At 40.1% G+C, this 21380-nt stretch overlaps 1 protein-coding gene across 1 annotated transcript; it reads left to right on the forward strand.

Moving 5' to 3' along the window:
• Positions 1-21: 21 nt before the first annotated feature.
• LOC144073118 (protein bicaudal D homolog 2) lies at positions 22-21014 on the forward strand. Its single transcript, XM_077598695.1, has 10 exons — positions 22-269; positions 2504-2817; positions 4939-5151; positions 5218-5370; positions 8719-9213; positions 11513-12370; positions 13537-13716; positions 14654-14805; positions 15558-15918; positions 17433-21014. Exons 2-10 carry the CDS (start codon positions 2566-2568, stop codon positions 17436-17438), a joined length of 2670 nt encoding a protein of 889 aa, XP_077454821.1. The 5' UTR covers positions 22-269; positions 2504-2565; the 3' UTR covers positions 17439-21014.
• Positions 21015-21380: the final 366 nt, after the last annotated feature.

Below are 21380 nucleotides of genomic sequence, written 5' to 3' on the forward strand. Positions count from 1 at the left end.
GGTCGATAGAGGGAGTAGTTGCGCTTTGACGTTTGGGCGCGCATTTGACAAACGAGTGGGACGGTTCCACTGAGTGGGTCGAGCGCAGTGTTGAGCTCGACCTCGCCGGCAGACTCCACCACAAATCGTCCGCCCAAGGAGGAGGCTGCTCCGGGCCTCCGAGTTCGACACGCTCTCTCTGGCAACTCCCGGCAGCGGCGCTCAGTAAGGCGCGCGTCGACCGGCCTAGACCAGGCCAGATCTCGGCAAGAAGCAAGAAAATTAAGAAGGTTGGTAACATTCCAGGTGGCTGATGTTTTCTCTTTGGCTAATTAGCTTGTCGGTGCGGGATGATAGTGACGTCAAGACGACTCGGATCGGGGTTATCTACATTTGGAAACAGCAGAAAGCAATGGCGCCCGCACATCCACTTTACATTTTCCATCCACTAAACGCGGTTGGGAAGAAATTCTGTCACAGAATGACGATAGCTAACTTCCACTTGCTAGCTGTCCGCGCAGCGTGCGCTCATTGTAGGGTCTTTTCTTCCTAAATCCCCGGTTGAATGTTTTGTACAAACAGCGTGGTTTAGCGTGTTTTTAAAAAAAATGAAAAAATGTATTTTTCTACAATTACTATACCATTTGATAAGAGGAATATTAGTAGCCGAGGAGAAGCAGATGCTACCGGATACACGACTTGGTATCGACCGGCAGCTGGCGTTTTTCAATGGTTGCTAAAAGGAGAGGATGTGAGCAAATGGTGACCCATCGTCTGCCCCACCCAAACTCCACACATAACCTTCTGATCGGTACTGGTGGTCACCCTCTTATCTTGCTGGTTTGATGGTCTTGTTACTGGCTGTGCACCACATTTGCAAGGTGCCTTCTTTTGTGCTGCTGGGAATTTGGAACCGCACACTAAAGTAGATTTTTCTGGTCTCCCATTAAGAATTTTGCTGCCGTACCATGAAAAGTTAAATGTCATCTTAGTACGTGTTTTATATCACGCTATAACGTGATATGCTTTGTGTTTGCATGTGACAATTTCACGTTGAAAATGAGTTATCGTGCTTAAAACGTGGAAATGTTGTAAAGCCTGATAAGTTTGACCTCCACATTTGTCCTAAGAAAATGAAGACATTCCTTACTGTAATGATCACCAGTGGAGTCTTTCTATATTCTTTTAAAATGTTTGTGACCAATTGCCATACGTGAACTCCCGTCTCTGAACCTCTTTGCCAATCATCTTAAAGCCTGGCTGTTAGATGAACAAAATTGCGATCACAATGGTGTCTAAAACTGTGCTACTTGTGTTATTGTGTGTGTCATTGTTTAACCTTCAACCTGCACAAGGGACTAAAGATGGAAATTAGCCTTTGGCTACAATCTTACATATTTACATATATATGTTCATTAACACGAATATGTTCATTAATATGTGCTGTCCCCTATTACTTGTTTCCCAACCTTTTTTGAGCTGCAGCACACTTTTTGCATTGAAAACATCTTAAGGGACACCACCATCTGAAAATCTTTTAATTTAAAACTGTCGACTATATTAACAATAGTCATTCTCATCAAAATTTTATCTGCAGGAATCGCATAAACCTCCAAAATTATTCCAAAATGAAAATTTTCACACTGACCTAATGTCACCAAAAAGTTGATGTCTGCGGACCGTGAACAACTTCCGGTTCGAGTGATGCAAAAATAAGTAATGTAATGTTTTTAATAGCATAATTTTCTTACTTAAATCTAATATTACGCAAAACAAATGTTGTGCTCACTCAGACTTTACATCGTCAAAGGTTGATGCCCTAGAAACCCCAAAACTTCCGGTTCTATAAGCAACAAAAATACTTTCACAATTTGAATCTTGTAATAGTATAATCTATAATTTAACGTTATCATATGTTGACTTTATCCTTGTAATATTTCAATTTTAATCTCGTTATACTCTGAATATTACATTGTATGACTTCTTGCAATTTCCCGCAACACACCTGACCAATGATGGTGTGCCGTGGCACAGTGGTTGGGAAACACTGCCCTATTAAATAAATAAAATTCAAAGTCTTACAGTATTATAGAACTTTGGTCCCCAACCTTTTCCTACCGCGGACCGGTAAAGCTCCTTCTATTTTCTCGCAGAACGGCTAATGGGGAGGACGACAACTTCAGACAAAATTTTGTGTGTGGGTGGGGTCGGTGCACAAACGACCCCTACGACGGCAAAAAAATAAAACTGCCAAGCAGAAGAGCAATTATTTATTGTTATTGTTATAACAGCTTTTCACATTTCAAGTAGGAGGGCGAGATTGAAAATGTTAATATTTTTTACTCTGACAGACCGGCACTTGGTAGCTCGCGGACCGGTGGTTGGGGACCATTGTTATAGAACACCAGCCTTTGTGTAACTAAGAATGTTTCCTTTCCAGATTTCTATAGCACCCATAGCTTTTGTATTCATTGGCCTGAAATGGTTGATGGGGTTTTCAATTATTATTATTTTTTTAATCAAGATGGAGTAATGAAAGCTATAAAGCCATAGAGAGGGAGAGAGGAAGACTGAAGTCAAGCAAGCATGCTGGAAGCAGATGCGGACGCAGATGGCACGGCTCTGATGGGGGACGGTGCGGCCGGGATGGAGAACGGAGACCTGAGGGCCGAGGTGGTGCGCCTTACTCTCGAGCTTCAGGAGGCCACCGAGGAAAAGCTGCAGGCCGCTCGTTACGGCCTGGTGGTCTTGGAGGAGAGTTCAGCTCTCAAGATCAGAAATCAGCAACTGGAAGAGGAGCATGAAACCCTTAAATCTGAACTGCAGCAGCTTAAAGAGGTAGAAACACACACAACGTCTTGGTTTTCCAAGAAAGATATCTTTTCTTTAATATTGGGACACACATTCTCTACTCCCTGCTGTGACACGTAGTAATCTGTATATACAATTCTATGTTTGATTAAGAGGTGTCTAAATTGTCAAACATTCAACTTGTCAGCATTTCTCTCCCTCGTAATGGAAAACGCACGCCCTGATTAAATACTGCATTGTCATTTTCTGAAATGCTGCGCTGAGCTCCATTGCGAAGAAACACAATATCATCAAGAATCTGTGGTTTCATTGTTCTGCCCAATTCAAACAGATTCTTCTAACATAACCTAGAGTTGTGCGATATAATGATTTATCTACCATGACTATGATATACAGTAATCCCTCGATTATCGCGGTTAATGTACACCAAACATGGCCGCGATAAATGAAAAACTGCGAAGTATGGTCACCCCTATTTAACCTTTTTTTTAGTTCTAGTAGCAAGCTGAGACAGTGGAGTGGCTTCTGCTTGCAAGTTTCTCATTTTTATGAACTTACAAAAATATTTAATGACACAAAAAAAATTCCCCCAGAAAAAAATCTGCGATAGTTGAAGCCGCAATATTCGAGGGATTACTGTAAAATATTTTACAAGATAATGATATATCATTTATATACTGTGTTGTTGTTTTTAAAGATAAGTGGCATGTTTTTTTGCATTACATGGGTCTGGTTATCTTTTTTTAATTTATCGTGTTGCCTGTGAATTATTTGATTTATTAAAGAATGGAGAAAAGATAAGCATAACGTTAAGCTCTTTGTTAGAAAATGTGCCCTGCCGCCCCAAAAAAATGCAAATACAGTGGTGCCTCTACTTATGAAATTAATTCCTCCCAGAAGTGGTTTCGTAACTTGAATTTTTCCCACGTTGAGTCACATTTCACATGTAAAAGGGCCTAATCCATTCTAAGGTTCACAAGACTTACTCCTTAAAGCCTTTTCAAATGATAAAACTATGACAATTGTGTATGGAATGTGTGAGAGGCAATAAAAGAGAAGTAAATGATTTATTAAGCCATTAAAATGAATAAGACTTTTTCCATTGATGGGAAAGGGCGAGTGCTCAACAAAGAGAAGTTTGTGGTGGGCTTTAAGAACTTGAAATGATGTTACATTTGGTGAAATATCGATCCCGCAACGATTGGCTTTGACAACTTTTCTTAATTTTACTAAAATGCCCAAAACACACATACATCGTCAAACTGGGCGATGGCACAACTCATGAACATTTTGGTAACAGAGCCTGCTTTTTCTGTTCACTCACATGGGAATAAATTTTTTGGGGCTCGTGATAAAAAAAGAAAGAATTTTTGAGATTTTGCTTAACTTAATTTCTCGTGTATCCTGAAAAAAAATCCTCACATTGAGGCACTGTATATTTCAGGTGTAGAAATTTTCATAAGTAGAGGTACCAAGGTAAAGTTAAATCTGGTTATCCAAAAAATCCAGGGGGGTAAAGTGTGTTGGCTTGGCAGAACTTTTAACAAGGTTGCAAGGGCTCGTACATTTAGTTGTCAATCGCCAACATTACATAACCACACCGCAATGTTCATTTAAGCACACGTATCAAGTACTGATATTGTTTCAGCTTCAGTAACTGATACGTTTTGTGTTATGATTACTACTTATGGCCAAAAAGCCTTATGCTGTCAATGTGATATTTGATATTTTTAATAGGTGCATTAGTAGGTGACAATTATGTATCATCGATTTTTTGTCCTGAGGGTATCTGCGCATTCTTAAAAAGTCAACATGTAGGCCTGAGTTTAAGACTCCAGGCTAACTTTTTTTATTAAGAGCAGAGTACACGCTAAGTATTTTATTGGCAGAAGAGGAACATTTACGGTAGTACATACTGTATATAGAAAAGAAGTGGAAACGATATCTTTACAAATCAAATTAAAACAACAAAAATATTGAATAATATTGAGCCTTAATGACAATCTGTGCTATTGTGAGGAATAAATAAGGTTTTAATTTCATAGATGTCTGTCATAATTTTGTGTTCCGTAACTATTCTTCTTCTGGTTGTCTTGAACGTTAGCTCTGCTCACATTGCTCAAAGATTCTCCTTTTGTTTGTTCAAAGGCGTTTGCCGATTCCGTGAGTAGCCAAAAGCGTGCAGCCGCTGACGGAGAATGCCGGGAGGAGAACCTGCTGCAGGAGACGGCATCCATGGAGGCTGCCATGGCAACCCGCTTGGAAGAAGTCCAGGGAGAACTAAAGCAAGCTCGACTTGCTTTAGGCAATGCCCACGCTGAGATTGACAGGCTTGGGGTTGTCTCAACTCAGCTAAAGAAGGTAGTGGTCACAGAAATAAGAAATATACTTTTTGGAAGTCGTTTGAGCGTGGCTTGTGTTCCGCAGGACTGCGAGTCGCAGGAGGCCGAAAAAGGGCACCTGAGGGATGAAATGAAGGAGTTTAAAGTGCGTGAGCTGCGCCAGTTGCAGGACAATAGTGAGCTGGAAGAAGAGAACACATCTCTTCAAAAACAAGTGTCTGTCCTCAAGGAAAATCAGGTCAGGTATCCCCTGGGTATACATTTCAAAAACATTAGTCTGTATACCAACAGATAAAATATATAGATGACTTTGTTGCCCTTATTCAATTTTTTTTCCCACACAACCATTTTAATGTGATTTTTCGAAACAGTAGTTCTTTGAGAGAGAAATGACGGGACTTGAGTGTTTTTCAGGATAAGAGGAATCAGATATCAGATTTTTTTGGCTTATGCTGTTGAGTGGTTGATTGCTGAACCTATGACGGAAAATTACATTGGGGAACATTTTTTTTCCTGTTTTGTCTGCCAGCTGTTTTAAACTAATCATTGGGTGCGGAATCTTAAACTGAGGTTATATTTAAAACAGGTTTACCATGTCACTAGTGTAACTTTTGTTCAATGAATCCAAAGTGAAGTGAATCAGAATATGAATCATATTTTGGGTGAAATTCTTTATACTTTTAGATAATCGCCAAGTCCTACTATTATATATTTACAAAGAATTTAGCTCGGTATCTAAGTGTGTAACAAAATAATAAGTAGTCAACGTATTCAGAGACCTCACTATTAGTATTACTACTACTACTATGAATAAGCATTATAATCAATGATAACCATTACTTTGAATGTATTTTTTTTTCCATCTTTTTGTTAGCTTTTTCATTATTTATCAATTAGAATTTTTGTTTTTTGTAATTTGTAATTGGAATTGTAATTTAATCAAATATAATTTTCATACTATTTGGCATACCTGACTATAAACTCCACCCACCAAATTTTGTAACAGAAAAAAAGTTATTTGATATATATATATATATATATATATATATATATATATATATATATATATATATATATATATATATATATATATATATATATATATATATATATATATACAGTGGTACCTCGACATACGATCTTAATCCGTTCCGGGACTGAGCTCGTATGACAAGTTTCTCGTAACTCGAGGTAAAGTTTCCCATTGAAATGAATGGGAAACAAATTAATTCGTTCCAACTATCTGAAGAAAACACCAAAAACAGGATATTGGATTGGAAAACATGTTTTATTTCTTATAATTCACCATCTATTAACAAAGTAATAAATAACGAGTGGTTTGATAGTAATAATGTGTTTAATAGGAGTAAAATTAGACACATTTCGCGGAGGGAAGAGAACAACACACACGGAGGTGGAGGGGGGGGGGGGACAGTTCGGGGTGACTTTCTCCACGGCAACATTGCACTCTTAAACGAACAAACAAATTTAAATTAACTTGGATAACTAAAAAAACAGACACTCAACCTTTAATGTAACTTCAAACAAAACTAAATTCTAAATTAGTTGTAATCTTTTTTACCTTACTTAGTTCTACGGGTTGACACCACCTGGCCGCTCCGCGGAAGTCTTCAAAACAAACGCATCAAGCGTTGTTTGTTTTTGTCTACCCTTCAAAATATTTCGATAATGTCGAATACAAATGTCATCATAATACGATGATGCGCGACCACTTGCCAGTTTGTCAGGGTGAGTCTTTTCAATAAAATCCGAAACCTCTTGCCACTTCGCGAGCATGTTTTTGACATCTTTTGTAGCCGCCTATTCCACCACCTCCTCGCTACTAAGTTCCGGCAACAAATGTTCACGCTCCTGTAGGTCGATTAAATCCTGTCCGCCTGGGCATTTTTTCCAAAAAAGACCAGTTTCATCGCAGTTGAAAACTTGCTGGGGGGTGTAATTTTCCTGGGCGATAATCAAGGCAAATGTCTTAATAAATTCCACCGCAGCTTTCGAATTGCAACTCGCCGCTTCTCCGTGTCGGATTACAGAGTGTATTCCAGATCGTTTTTTAAATGTTTCGAACCAGCCATGACTCGCTTTAAATGTTTGTGAAGTTGTTGAAGGCTCTCCTTTCGTTGATATCAAATCTATGTAAATTCGGCTGGCTTTTTCACAAATGGTAGACTCGGCCAGGCTATCTCCTGCTAATTGTTTATCTTTTATCCACAATAAAAGAAGGTTCTCCATCTCGTCGTGAATGTCACTGCGCCGGTGGGAAATGATAGATAGTCCTTTGGTCGGCCTCTTCTCCTTAATTGCGTCCCTCTGCTTAAGGATGGAGGATATGGTTGACGTATTCCTCTCGTATTGCCGAGCGAGCTCGGTAACACGTACCCCACGCTCATGTTTTTCAATTATTTCGCGTTTCATTTCCATTGTCAACGGTCGCCTTTTCTTAGCAAAACTTTGCCGATCCATTGTAATACGTATTGTTTACCTGGTATGTAAATGTAGACCAAGTGGGGGGAAAACGCGTGTGGAAATGCAAAGTCCGCCCACCAGTGCTCGTAGACATATTTTTTACACGAAAGAGATGCAAAAACAAAAAAATGCCATGGCGACCTGGCTTGGTCGCATCATGAAATATTGACCGCATCACGGGCGAATTATTCGATCGAAATTTCCCCCGTAAGACGAGCATTCCGTATGACGAACGGTCGTATGACGAGGTACCACTGTATATATATATACTGGAAAATTTCAGTAGTTATTGAATACAAGCAGAATGAAAGTCAGCACAAGTAGTCATTAGTAGTTAAGAACCCCAGTGCTATGCTACTGTTGCTTGATTACCGTTGCTTTTCTACACTGACTTTGAGCGGTCCTGCATAATTGTAAAGCAAAACTATGCAGCTGATTTCACGTGTTTCTGCCTCACCCATACATTGTTTGTTGACACAACTTCATTAGTAGCGGAATACTTGTCGTGCATTTAGGACACCGGACAGACCAGTTGTTGGCTGAGAGTTACTTCCAATCTGGAACAAAAGGTGTACATGTTCAGCTATTTCGTGCTTAATATCGATTGTCATCAAACGCACCTTAACGCGTCAAGTTACATGTTCGCATCAAACTTCATTGCACCGGCTTGCTTTGGATCCATTGTGTTTCCCTTAATTCTGCACTGACGAATGTAAAAAAAAAACTGAAAAAATGCAACGCTCCGCCCAGTGCTCGTAGAGATCTTTGCGCGAGGGAGATGCGGCAAGAGAGACAGTGCGGTGAAATCATAAAGCAGCCTCTATCAGCCTGGCCAACTGGCTGTCTCAAATGCTCGTATCTCAAAATTTGTCTCGTATCTCAAGGTAAATATTTGCTCGAATTTTACTCGTATCTCAAATTCCTCGTATGTCGGGGCACTCTTATGTATTACTGTATTATTATCTTTTTTTGAGGAAATTAACATTTTAAATTTTAAATTAGAAATTAGAAATTTTCTGCTGGCTGAAGTTTATAGGTTAAGATATGATTTATCTTCATGTTAAATACTCTTGTAGCATACTAAAGCCCAATTTGATTTCAGGTGGAGTTTGAATCGCTAAAACATGAACTGAACCAAAAGAACGAGGAACAGGAGGAGCTGCGAGCTCAGATGGAAGAGGCCGCGAGGCTGCGGGAGATTGCAGAGCATCAGTTGGATGAGGTCTTGGAGTCGTTGAAAGAGGAGAGAGAGCAGAAAAACAGTCTCCGTCGGGAACTTTCTGCTTTGACCCTCAACCCCTTCGACTCCGTGGGCAACCTGGAACTTCACTTGGACCAGTTGGATGACGGACAAGAGGAGAGCCGGACGGCAGAGGGAGACGTTCAGGAAAATGACCAAGATGGCAGCATTAAAAGCCGCACTGATCCCACCCTTCCTGCTCACGGGGGCTCCAAAAGCAATGGCGTGGTGCAACGTTACACCACTCCACGCAACAGTGACATATTTCTGCGCGCTCCAGCTTCTGGGCTTGTGTCTGACCTCTTGAGTGAGCTCCACTTTTCAGATAGCCAAAAACTTAAGCAACAACTTCTACAGGTACGAATTCAGAGACTTCTATTTTAATGTTTTAATCGCCACGTGTCATATGGTAATGACTGTAATTTTTGGACAGTAAGCCACTACTTTTTCCCTCACTCTGAACTCTCCGGTTTATAGTGTAGTCCAGTTTATCGATGGATTTTTACAGGCTAATGAGATGCATGTCTTCTGGTGTAAACATCCCATAGTACGATGTGGACAACAGCGGGTTTATTGTCCCGTGCAGCTTATCTATAACGCTTTTTTCTTGTAGAATTTAGTGGGTGCCGATTGTAGTTAGATCCGCCTAATAATACAGAAATCATAGTAATTGGATGTCAGTCTAAAGAAAAACAAAATAACTCCTTTGATGCTCCCACAACACAATTATTCTTACTTCTACGGCCTCCACGTATCTGTGGTTCAAACACATTCTTCAAATTGCACGCCAAATAATAATTTTAAACAAAAGCCCTCGGCAAACTAAGCGCCCAAGCAATGTGTCTTGTAAGAGTTATGTTCAATTTGTCACATGCTACGATTGTGTTTTGCCAGTGCACTTATACATTTAAAGCAGACATGAAATTGCCTCTTTTAATCGTTAAACAGAGTAGGCTCTCTTCACCAAAAGATATCCTCAACACCATTTGTTAGATGACTATTCACTAGGAAAATAACTGATCACCCAATGCAAGAATATGGAGAAGTGCTAAAGTATATAGATCACCTTCAAAACAACTCCTTATAAGTTCTAACCATATACTTAAGGATGACAGATCTTTTTTTTAATCAATTATCATGATATCTTTTTTAAAGAATATGGGCTACTATATGTAAACCAGTTATGAAGGTTCATTGTAATTATGATTTAAAATAATGTAGTAAATAAATAGCACCTTAGCACATTCTATAGTTTGTTGTATATTTTTGGATCCACAACGTTAAAACGATAAATACATGGAGTACACATACTAATTGTAATTGTTACACTAATATACAGTACATTCAAGATATCCAATAAAAGGCATATCATAATTGTATACACTTTATATTTACAATGTAATTGTAAGAGGCAGAATACTATTTGTATTTAAGCAAGGGCTTTTTCACAGTATGTTAACCTGGAATAAAAATATTGCAATATCACAATGTCAAAATTAGAAATGTATCTGTTGAAAAACTTTATTCCCAAATCAAAATGTATTTTATTTTTAAGCACATATAAAATATTTGGTGCAGTGAAACACAATTTCCATACAACTTTAAAAATTAAGCAATATGTTTAAAATTCTTAAACCACAATTTTGCATCAGTGGGGAGCTACAGTAGAATTTAAACAGTACTAATCAGAAAGTGCCACAGCTCGACACTTCTACTTCAAAAGTACCAGTGCCCTTTGTTAAGTTGAGTTTGCAAGCAGTCGATCCTGTTCCAGGCTTTTGAGTGCTTCAAAAATATCTCGTAACTGGCAAATCTCTATAGTATCTGATACCTTGCTTTTTAAAACATTGGTATACCTTTAAACTTTTAATTGGTGTAATGCGTTCCTCTAGTAATGCCTATCACGCAGTTAAAATATTGTTGTTGCTTGGTGTAATATTTTGCTTCACACTAAAAGGATCAGGAAAGGTTTCCGCTATGAAATGAAGCCCAATTAAGCAGAATGTGATCTAAATGGGGCAGTGCATCTTTATATCTAAGTGACAGGAATAATGTATTTCCTGCATTAGACCACATCCGCTGTACACCAGCCAAAAAAGAGAAAGCAAGAAAAAGCTTGTTGCAATTAGGAACTAGCGCCACACATACTGTCTGTCATGTCCAGAAATAATGCAGTACACTAAGATTAATTTATGCTCAAAACCATTGAAGAGGTCGAGAGTTACTACCTCCCTTAGCTCGAAGGAAATCTATCTTTAAGATTAATTTATGCTCAAAACCATTGAAGAGGTCGAGAGTTACTACCTCCCTTAGCTCGAAGGAAATCTATCTTTAATGAAGCACTTCAATTGGGGGTTGGGTGAACAACGCCAAACCGGCAGATGTTTTTAGTGCGGGCCTGAATGGGGTCAGGCACAGTTTCACATTAAAAATGCATGCAAGTGGAAAGGTGGTAAAGTGTGTCACACGTAAGCCTTCTATTTTGTCTCGTGAAAATTGATTACTACTGGTTTCCGCTTAGAACTCACCCTTTGAACGAATTGCCGGAGTGCAAGCTTTGTCTGTTTGTCTTTAAAACATTCATGCCTCGCACTTGAAAACACTATTTTCAGTTTGAATATGTGATATTCATACTTTTTGTGTTTGGCGTACACAGGCTGAAAGAGAAAAGTCAAGTCTCATCAGCAAGGTGGAGGAATTGCAGATGCAGCTGGTGATGTCCAAGCAAGCGGTGAGTCAGCACGAGGACAAAGTGGGAGATCTCACGCAACAGCTAGAGGCCGTGAAGAACAGCCAACAGCAAAACCACGAGGCAGATGAGGATGAGGCCAAGAATGCAGACGGCGCCAACGCCGTCTTTGACTACGAGGTTGACACGAAGAGCAAAGAAGTGCTGGAGGCACGTATGCGCGCAGCTAGCGAAGAGCTTCTGAAGCTGCGCGATGAATTGTCTCAGGCGGGCACTCGGTACAACACCCTCGAACAAAGATACAAACAGGAGAAGGATCGATGGCGATCGGAGGCGCAGGAACTGGCTGATAAGATCCGCCAATGCATCAAGTCCAGCAGGCAAGACCAGGAGCGGATCAGTGAATTGGAAATTGAGATAGGAGCCACGCGCAAAGTGGCCAGCGATTCTGAAGGGCATCTCAGCGTGGCTCAAGAAGAGCTGCTGGCCTTTTCGGAGGAATTGTCCAACCTCTATCACCACATCTGTGTGTGCAACAACCTGACCCCCAAACGGGTCACCTTAGACTATTACCGTGAGTGCGGCAGGGCGGGCGCTAGAAGACCGCTTCACATCTCCACCCCGCCAAACTCCCAGAAGAAACCACGAGCCAATGACACGTTCAGCTCCAAAGCTGCGGCTTTGCAGTTCATGGGAGAGGTGGACAGCGCAGGATCCTCTGTAGACTCCCCCAGTTGCCCCGGTTCCCCCAACCTGGATTTCAGGGACCCATCCAATGTCCGCAACTTGGTTGCGGTTATCAGATGCCAGATCAAACACCTCCGGGTAAGACGGCCATTGTCAAAGCACACCAGGGGTGGGTCGCTATATATCGGTATATTTGCTCCCGGTGACTACAGACCTGTCAACTAATACGTTTTTCCCGTATTTTATACGTTTTTGGATCATTTCAAATTGTATATGCTGTATAACAACTTTTGCACAGGATTTTTTTAAGTATGTTTTTTGTAAAACCGATCTCGTTTTACCTATTCCGTCTCTAATCCGGATCGTCTCGGTCACTGGTAGCAGACAAAAAGGTCATGGTCGACTGCTAATATTGTCATGGTTTAAGCATGATATCCGCACGTCCGCCTTTTCACTATATAAATATAGAGTGTCAGCAAGCAATGTACCCAGACAGCCATGCTGTCAGTGTAATACAACAACATTTACAGAATTTTTAGTTCAGTGTATAGTGATTGGGCACCCCATCCTTATTGGTGAAAATTTTAGACGTTTAATCCGCCCTATGTGAGTAAATATGTGCCGCGTTGCATTTGCACGTTTTTTTATCGCTTAACAAGGGTAATTGCAATCATTGGTAAGGGGAGCAATTGGCCAAGGTTGACAGGTATGTAACTACAATAGAATACAATGTTTCACCGCCATTGTCTTCCGATTTTGAAACGCATTCTCCGGGAAAGCAGGGCTTTTATTTTGAGTGAAAGTGGTTGCACCCACATCAGTGGCCTACTGCTAATGCTCAACTCAGACTGTTAAATAGAGCTGAGTAGCTCGTGTGTGCGCAAATCCAATTCCGTGTTGACACGTGCCTCTGTGTGGGTTTGAATGGAACGGATTACCAAGGATAACCGTGGATGGGGATTTGACTGGATATTGAAGGTTCCTCCAAATCAGGGGTCTCCAAACCTGTCGTCAGAGAGCTGCAGTTTGCTCCGGCTTTTGTTCCAACCCATCCAGCACAGAAAATTTAAACAATAAGGTTTCTGCTAAAACATGAAGTACCTGGCTGCAATCATTGTGAGACACCAGATTGGTGAAAAGCTGTTGCCATTGTTTGGTTGGAATGTAATCCTCCACCCACTGTGGCCCTTTGTTGGATAGTTTGGAGACTCCTGTTCTGAATATATTTTTCAAACACAAGTAACCTGCACTTTTTCACAATTAAACCCATCTATGTATATTACAAAACTACCCTTTTTGATCAGGTGGCAGTGGATCTCTGCCGTCAGCGGGGTGCTATGCCTTACTCGGGTCTAAGTAGCAGTATGGAGATGGAGAGGGATGCGGAAAGCCTGCTGGAGGAAGTACTAAAACTTAAGTCCCTCCTTAGCACCAAGAGAGAACAGATTGCTACTCTCAGAACTGTCCTCAAGGCCAACAAACAGGTAAATCAGCTAAATGTTTTGCCTCACGCAGTTTTTACAAAGTTGTGAACTTCACCGAATCTTTCTTTGTAAACACTTGAGTCTTTGGGTGAGTCTCTTATTATGCCCGATCCGTATATTGTACCATTTTTAATTAACCTGTCCACATGTTTAATTTTCGAAATAAGGATTATTATTTATTTTTTAGCATGCAGTCTTCTATTGCCTCATTTCAATTTTTGGAAGGCATCAAATTGAAAATCTTACAAAAATATAGTCTTTGTTGTGTGTTCATTTAGTTTGCAAAGCGTATTTGGGAGTATTGACTGTTAAAATTAGGTATAACTCTAGTTAGGTAAAAAAATATGTATTTCATTCATTTTCCGCATCAATGCACGTTTTGGGGGGATATGGGAGGACGCTGGAGTACCCAGAGAAAAACCACACAGCAAGGCCGACACCTAGATTGAATAGTGAGACAGACGTATTAGCCACTTATACACTGCGATGTGAACAAAAACATCATTACATTTATTTTGAAAGAATAAAAACAGAACTAAGCAGCGCAAAAATATTTGGATTTTTTTTTATACACAGAAAAAACAAACTACTACTGTATACCTACTTTTGAGGTTATCCGCAATTTATTTATTTTATTTGGACTGTAGCTTTTAATGTTACTCTTACAGTATAGTCTCATGTGAATCTCCTCAAGCCTTAAGTGGGGGTGTTCATAATACTAAAGTGCACAGTACAGTATTTTGAAGAGAAGGGAATCACAGACGCTGCACAATTGGTACAAGTTCAAACCTGCCCGACCATTGCGCGGCACTGTACAAACAGCAATTAGTATATAGAAAGATAAAGTTTCATGACGATTTCCTTTGTTGGCTCCTATTAAAATGTTATTGGTTCTTCTGTAACATGGGATTTAGGATTTGCATTTTGATGATTTCAGACTGCTGAGTTGGCTTTGTCCAATCTAAAAACCAAGTATGAAACTGAGAAGGGCATGGTTTCAGAAACCATGATGAAACTACGAAATGAACTCAAAGCATTGAAAGAAGATGCTGCCACCTTCTCTTCACTCCGGGTCATGTTTGCAAGTCGGTAAGTGTATTTTTTGTATTTTTTTTTTTATTGAATTAAGGGCTGGGCTTGAAGAATAATCAGGTTTTACTGTGTTTTTCTTGCTTAGTGGTTGCTTAGCCCTGTGGTTGTTGTTCAGGATTTGGTGTAATAAGCTTATGATGCTCATTACGCCGTTGTGACCAACCACATGTTCTGCCGTGTGCAGATTTGTCCGTCTGCGCCAGGTCACCTTAGCAAGGCAGAGAAAGAGGCCTTAATCGGAAGATGAACTGTTTTGGAACGTACATAACATCAATTAATAACACAATCCAATAATCTATTATTTGGTTATCCTGGGTATCCACTGGCATTGTTACAGGTTTCAAGGTGTTGTGTTGTAGTAAATTCTGTGTGTTGGGTGTAAATCTCACGCATCATACTTGGACCCTCTTTGCACGACACTGTCTATCTCTGTTTTATTGTGCCTAAAAGGGGATTGAAGCACAAAAAGTGGTCAAGGACAAGCAAATTGCTAGCTAAAAAGATGCCTTGCGCCCCCTTGTGAATGTTTAGCGCAATTGATCAGTAATACAGCTGAGTTTTCACCATTACTGACTAGTCTCTAAAATCTTTGAAATAATCAACGGTTTGTCCTTCTTAACCTATTAACATGCTACCGGTGTTTTATGAATTACTAATCAATAACTGGATAATCTCACATGCAGTGGGGGGCCTCGTATTTTTTGCTGCTTGTGCACGTTGCACCCTTTCATCGCGTGTGCGTCTCTCAGGTGCGACCAGTACGTCACCCAGCTGGATGAAATGCAGAGGCAGCTGGCAGCCGCCGAGGACGAGAAGAAGACGCTCAACTCCCTGTTGCGCATGGCCATCCAGCAGAAACTGGCCCTCACTCAGCGCTTGGAGGACCTGGAGACGCCGCTGTCTCCTCACAGCTTGAACAGCAGCCCTCGCCGTTCCAGAGCCAAGGAGCTGGCCACCAAGTCGGGACGAGCGGGACGGAGCCCCAGAAACAGCCCGGCGCGCCCCAACGCGAGGAGCAGCCCACGAGCCAGTCCCGTCCTGGGAAGCAGCGTTCCCGCTATGGCCACGCACCACCTACGAGCTCTCACTCGAAGCCTCCACACGAGCCCCGTAAGAACCCCGCTCACTCCTTGCGCACGCACGACCAAGGGGCTTCTTCCCCGAGACGCCACATTCGTTCGAAGTCGGAGCGTCAGCGACGTTTCTCATTCGGGGTCGAGCGCCGGGCGCGCCAGCTCACGCAAGAGCTCCATCAGCTCGGCCAGCGGCGAGTCCGTGCGCCAAACGAACACGAGTAAAGCAAGCCGGAGAGCTTCCGTCCCCCCGCGCCAAGATACTTTCATCACAACTCGTGTCGTACCCGCGTCCTCCTCCAGGCCTAAAGCGTCGTTGTTCCCTGCGGGAAATCTAACACCGACTAATTCCATGCATGGTTACGCTAACGTGCCCGAAGCATGGAGTGAGCCTCAAGAAAAGCACGATCTCGATCATTCTGTGCGTAGAAAGCAACCGGTGGCTCCCAGGTCGAAATCTGCACGTCCATCAGTGCCGTCTCAGTCAGACGTGCTCTTGGCGCAATTAAACGCAAAATATCCGGAGACGCGGACAGCCGCGTCTGTCAATGCTAGCGATCCAGCAGGCAGGAGCAGGATAGCCGGCATCTGTAGAGAGTCCCGGCGTCCAACGGAGTTTCGCGCGAATGCCAGTAAACGATCGAGTAGCAAAGCGGAGGTGACCAATACTGCCAGAGCGCACAGCTCACAGTCAAGGTCGGCTCGCAGGCGATGATGGAAAAAAGGCAGTTATCCGAATGACAAACAATATTTTAGCAAAAAATTGTAATTAACAGAAAAACTAGCATAAGTAGATTTACTGAGTTTGGTCACCCCAGAAAACACCTTAACGCGTCAAGTTACATGTTCGCATTAGATGCATTTTTTGTTAACAACTGGACAATTCTTTCAGTTGGAAGGCAGTATCTTCTTTGTGCAATAGATTAGATAAGTTTATTCATCCCGTATTTGGGAAATTCCACTGTCACAGTAGCAAGAGGGTGAGAATACAGAAACAGAAAAAGACATTTTAGACATAAATAAATAGGTAATAAATAAGCGTGTTGCTGAAATATATATGTATGTATGTATACATGTGCATCTGTGTATATATATATATACACATATACATACATATATACATATACATGTATACATATACAAATATATATATACATACTGTATGTATATATATTTGTATATGTATACATATACAAATATATATACATAGTGTATGTATATATATTTGTATATGTATACATATACAAATATATATACATACAGTATATATATATATATATATATATATATATATATATATATATATATATATATATATATGTATATACACACACACACATACACATAGATGCACATGTATACATACGGTTGGTCTTAACATTCAGCCATTTCTTTTGTTAAAGAGCCTGACAGCTGATTAGTAAGGCCGTAATGTTTCATTAGACACCTCTGTATTTTTTGACAAGGGGTAATTACTAACCATGTGTTATTTTTATTTTTTTTTATTTTTTTTCTCCATGTGTTTCATTATGTTTTTATGTGTCTCTTTAGCGCTGAACCACTCCATTACTCCAAACCCTGTCTTCTCCACAAGGAAGCGCCGTCTTCATGTTGACTCCCTGGTCCCTTCCTCCCTTCCTGACTCCAGACATCGTGTTCATCCCAGATGTTCTTCCACAAAGATGGCTTTTTAAACGCGGCTCTCATCCCGCTCGCTTGCATGCAGCCTGCAGACGGATGAAGAGAGCTATGTGCTGCTTATTATTATTACTACATAAAGTCATTGACTGTGTCGTGGTTCCAACTCCCATTTGGTCTTGTTACTGACGGCCGTGTTTCGTGAGTTACCGTGGTCAGTATTTACCCTCTTATCACACGTTGACTGTCCCTCCATTCAAGCCAAAATCTCTTAGTGAGACTTTGATGTCTTTACAATCTTGCCTTTAGCTCATTCTTGTGACCCACCCAACCCCCTGACCTGATTCATGTGTTTTACACAAAATTGCAGCCTTATTTTGCCCTGGGTCTTTCTTCTTCATTGTTCAATTGTTAGTCACACTCTTGAAAATGTGCATGGTCACAGCAATGTGACCTACTAACCTTTTAACTAGTTGTCAGCAAAATCTGATTCCTTGAATAGTGAGCCATAACTTCTTGTCCTCAGGTTTAAAAAAAAAAAGAAAGCTTTTTAATACGTCAAGGAAAATCCTACATCTTTGTCTGATTTGCGCAAGAATCTTAAATGAGCTCTTGCTAAGCAAAGCTTGTTACTCATGCGCTTGAAGTCTTACCAACAAGTAGTAATTTGTCCAAAGCTCTGCAATTATTGTCATTGTATTTATACCCACTACAACAGTGCGCTTTGCACTTTTAACAGCTCGACTGGATTAGTTGCAAATATCTAATTCAATCACAAAAAAACTCACACTGACACATTTTAACTATATCCGTGACTACAGTCCTTACTGTTAGCACTTGTCAGTTCACCCATGTGATTGCCATTTAGACTTACACAATGATGTCACTTTTGCCATTCATGTCTATATGTAAAACAACGATCAACACATTTACCCCCCTTTTTTTAATCTGACGGCCCAAACCAGTAACCAAATCACCTTCCATATAAGATAATTAGAACAGTATAACCTATCATGAAAGTAATTTTGATTTAAAGCAGCTGTAGTATGACTAAACCTCAATTGACCTAGTTGAACCTGAAGCCGCCTCAGAAGTGTCAATCTAACTAGTACCGCATTTTCTGCACTAAAAGGTGCACCTGCAATGAATGGACTATCTTAAAATGTTTCATATATTAGGCGCACTGGTTTTTAAGATTCAGCTGGGATAGGCTCCAGTCCCCCACGCGACCCTAATGAGGATAAAGTGGTTTCAGAAAATGAGATGAGAGATCATAAGATGCTGCTGTAGTAGTAGTAGTAGTAATAATACTGGTAGTGGTAGGAGTAGGGGATTGTGTTATACATTCAATAGATGGAGCTGCAGTAGTATTAATCTCCTAAAACCCAGACTGTTGCAAGGCATGCATTTTTATTTTCTCTTTGATATTTAGGCTAATAGCGACCTGATGAGTGTAAAAACAAAGAATTCTCTTTTTACATGATGTATTTGCTGAGAAAAATGATGTCCACATCATAAAATTTAACATTGTAGTCTTTGACAACCAAAAATGTGATGTCTACACATGGACGCCAAGTCATAGGAAGTTAATAGTAGTAGTGGTTAGGAGTTGTGTCATGCATCAACTAGATTGAGCATACAATGATTAACCAATATTGATATTATAAGGCGCAGTGCCAGCTTTTGAGGAAATTGAGGTCTTTTAAGTTGCGTCTTGAAGTGTGGAAAATACAGTAGTACTACCTTGTTGCCCTGAAGTAGCTAAGAATCGGTTCTACCTGTCAAAGACTTTAATGAGTATGTCACTTCCTTTGGTGAGATATTGCTAAATTGTTTATTGGTTTGGTTTATTTAGTATACCATTCCAAATAAGCATTAATCAGCAAAAAATGTTTGCAACTACACCAAATAAATCATAATGAATGGCAAAAATGACAGACTGTCTCCAAATGATGCAGCTGATACACATCTGTAATTTAGTAATGACAAAGCAAAAGCTGAACTATAGTTACCTAGGGGAAAAATCTACTAAAAATGGAATTATACCGAGTTAGAAATATTTTGTAATGATAATTTTAATTCAAAATAATTTAGTTTAGTTCATAATTGTTTGACATGGCCCATGACGTATTACTACTTCCAATAGTGAATGCCAAAAATGTTGGCTTGCTCAGTGAGCTCAATAGTTGCAACAGAGATAAATAACTTAAAGCAGTTAAACACCTGAGGAAGCTGTACAGTAAATGACATTAAAGCGACAAGAGCAGATTCATAATATTGCATTTCTTCACCTGGAATCATTTTGAAATGGCCATTAAAACTAAATCTGAGTGCAAGGACCTAAATGTTTTGCCTCCAGTCGATTGAAGGGGCCACCTTTGGTTTCAAATTGTCTTTTTGTGCCTTTTGGTTGTTTTGTTTTTAGACTACTTTTTGTTTGATTTTAGCATGTCACTGGAGCTTATCATTTTTGTCATTTCTGCCTTTTAACACTGTGTAAAATGAATACCATGTAAGTAGCGTGATGCAATTTTTAACTACTGTACTGTACTGCTACCATTGATGCACTATGGCTAAACAATATGAGAGAATCCTCACATTAATTTCCTGATATTGTCTAAATTGGTAGGACAGGAGAATCTGCTCTATTGAACAAAAAAGTATACTGCTGCCATAGTGCGAGAAAAAAGTGTTCAAAATCGTAGGTGACTGGTAGTAAAATGCCAAATTTATCATGTTACAATTTGAAATGTCACATAAGTTCAAAATTATGTTAAATGAGAAATTCACAATGTTATAAAGTGGACTTTATGTCACCATGACACTTTATTCCAATCTGAAACTTCATAATATGTTGGTTATAATGCAATATTTTTTTCTCTGCTATGGTAGCAATGCACTTGTGATCTTGCTTTTCCAGCAAAAACAAAATTGCAGTTCATCACTAAAATTGTCACGACGAATGATAATTTGTGTCCTCCTATGTAGATTGAAACACATGAAGCAGGGGTCCTTACTATTGTTGCACTTGCAGATTTAGAGTAGCATTCCTAAATGTAAATCTACACTGACTCCACCCCCAACACAGCTTTTAGTGAATTTTGGTCGACTAGACTTCACATGAAATGAAGGATCTGTATTTATTATATTTAGAATCTACATAGTCACAGTTGCACAAGATAAGGAGCTTTGGAAGCATTTCAGGTTTAAAGTAACGTTATTGCTTCCTGGAGGGGCAGAATTGTAAATCATGGTGTGCAACTTGCAGTTAAAAAGTGAAAATATTTGAGGAGATTGTAATTACTTTGGGAGGTCATTCATGGATGTATCGATCCAATGAATTCAAACTAATTTAATTTTGTGAAATTGTATTTATGTGGTTTGCTTTCTGTATAAATTGCTCTTATTGTGAACACATTGCTGCCCAGGTTTATATTTGTATGCCAAGTTCCTTTCATTCTCCTGAAAACCAGAATAAATCGCACCAACAATGTATGTCTAGTGTCTAGTTTTTGTGAAAAAGGTATCCCTGTTTATAACCCTTAAACCATAATTGTTGGCCAGGCAATTGCAGGGCACAAGGAGACAAACAAATTCACGCTCACATTCATACCTAGAGGCAATTTAGTGTCCAATCAGCCTACCATGCATGTTTTTGGAATGTGGGAGGAAACCGGAGTACCCAGAGAAAACCCACGCAGGCCTGGGGAGAACATGCAAACTCCACACAGGTGGACTGACCTGGATTTGAACCAAGAAGCATATTGCTATACAAAAAAAAGTTTAGTATCACGTTCATTCATTTTCCGAACCACATCCTCACAAGGGCCATGTGGGTGCTGCAGCCTATCCCAGCCAACT

The sequence above is a fragment of the Stigmatopora argus genome, chromosome 1 (assembly GCF_051989625.1).
Source record: "Stigmatopora argus isolate UIUO_Sarg chromosome 1, RoL_Sarg_1.0, whole genome shotgun sequence".
NCBI classification, from domain to species: Eukaryota; Metazoa; Chordata; class Actinopteri; order Syngnathiformes; family Syngnathidae; genus Stigmatopora; species Stigmatopora argus.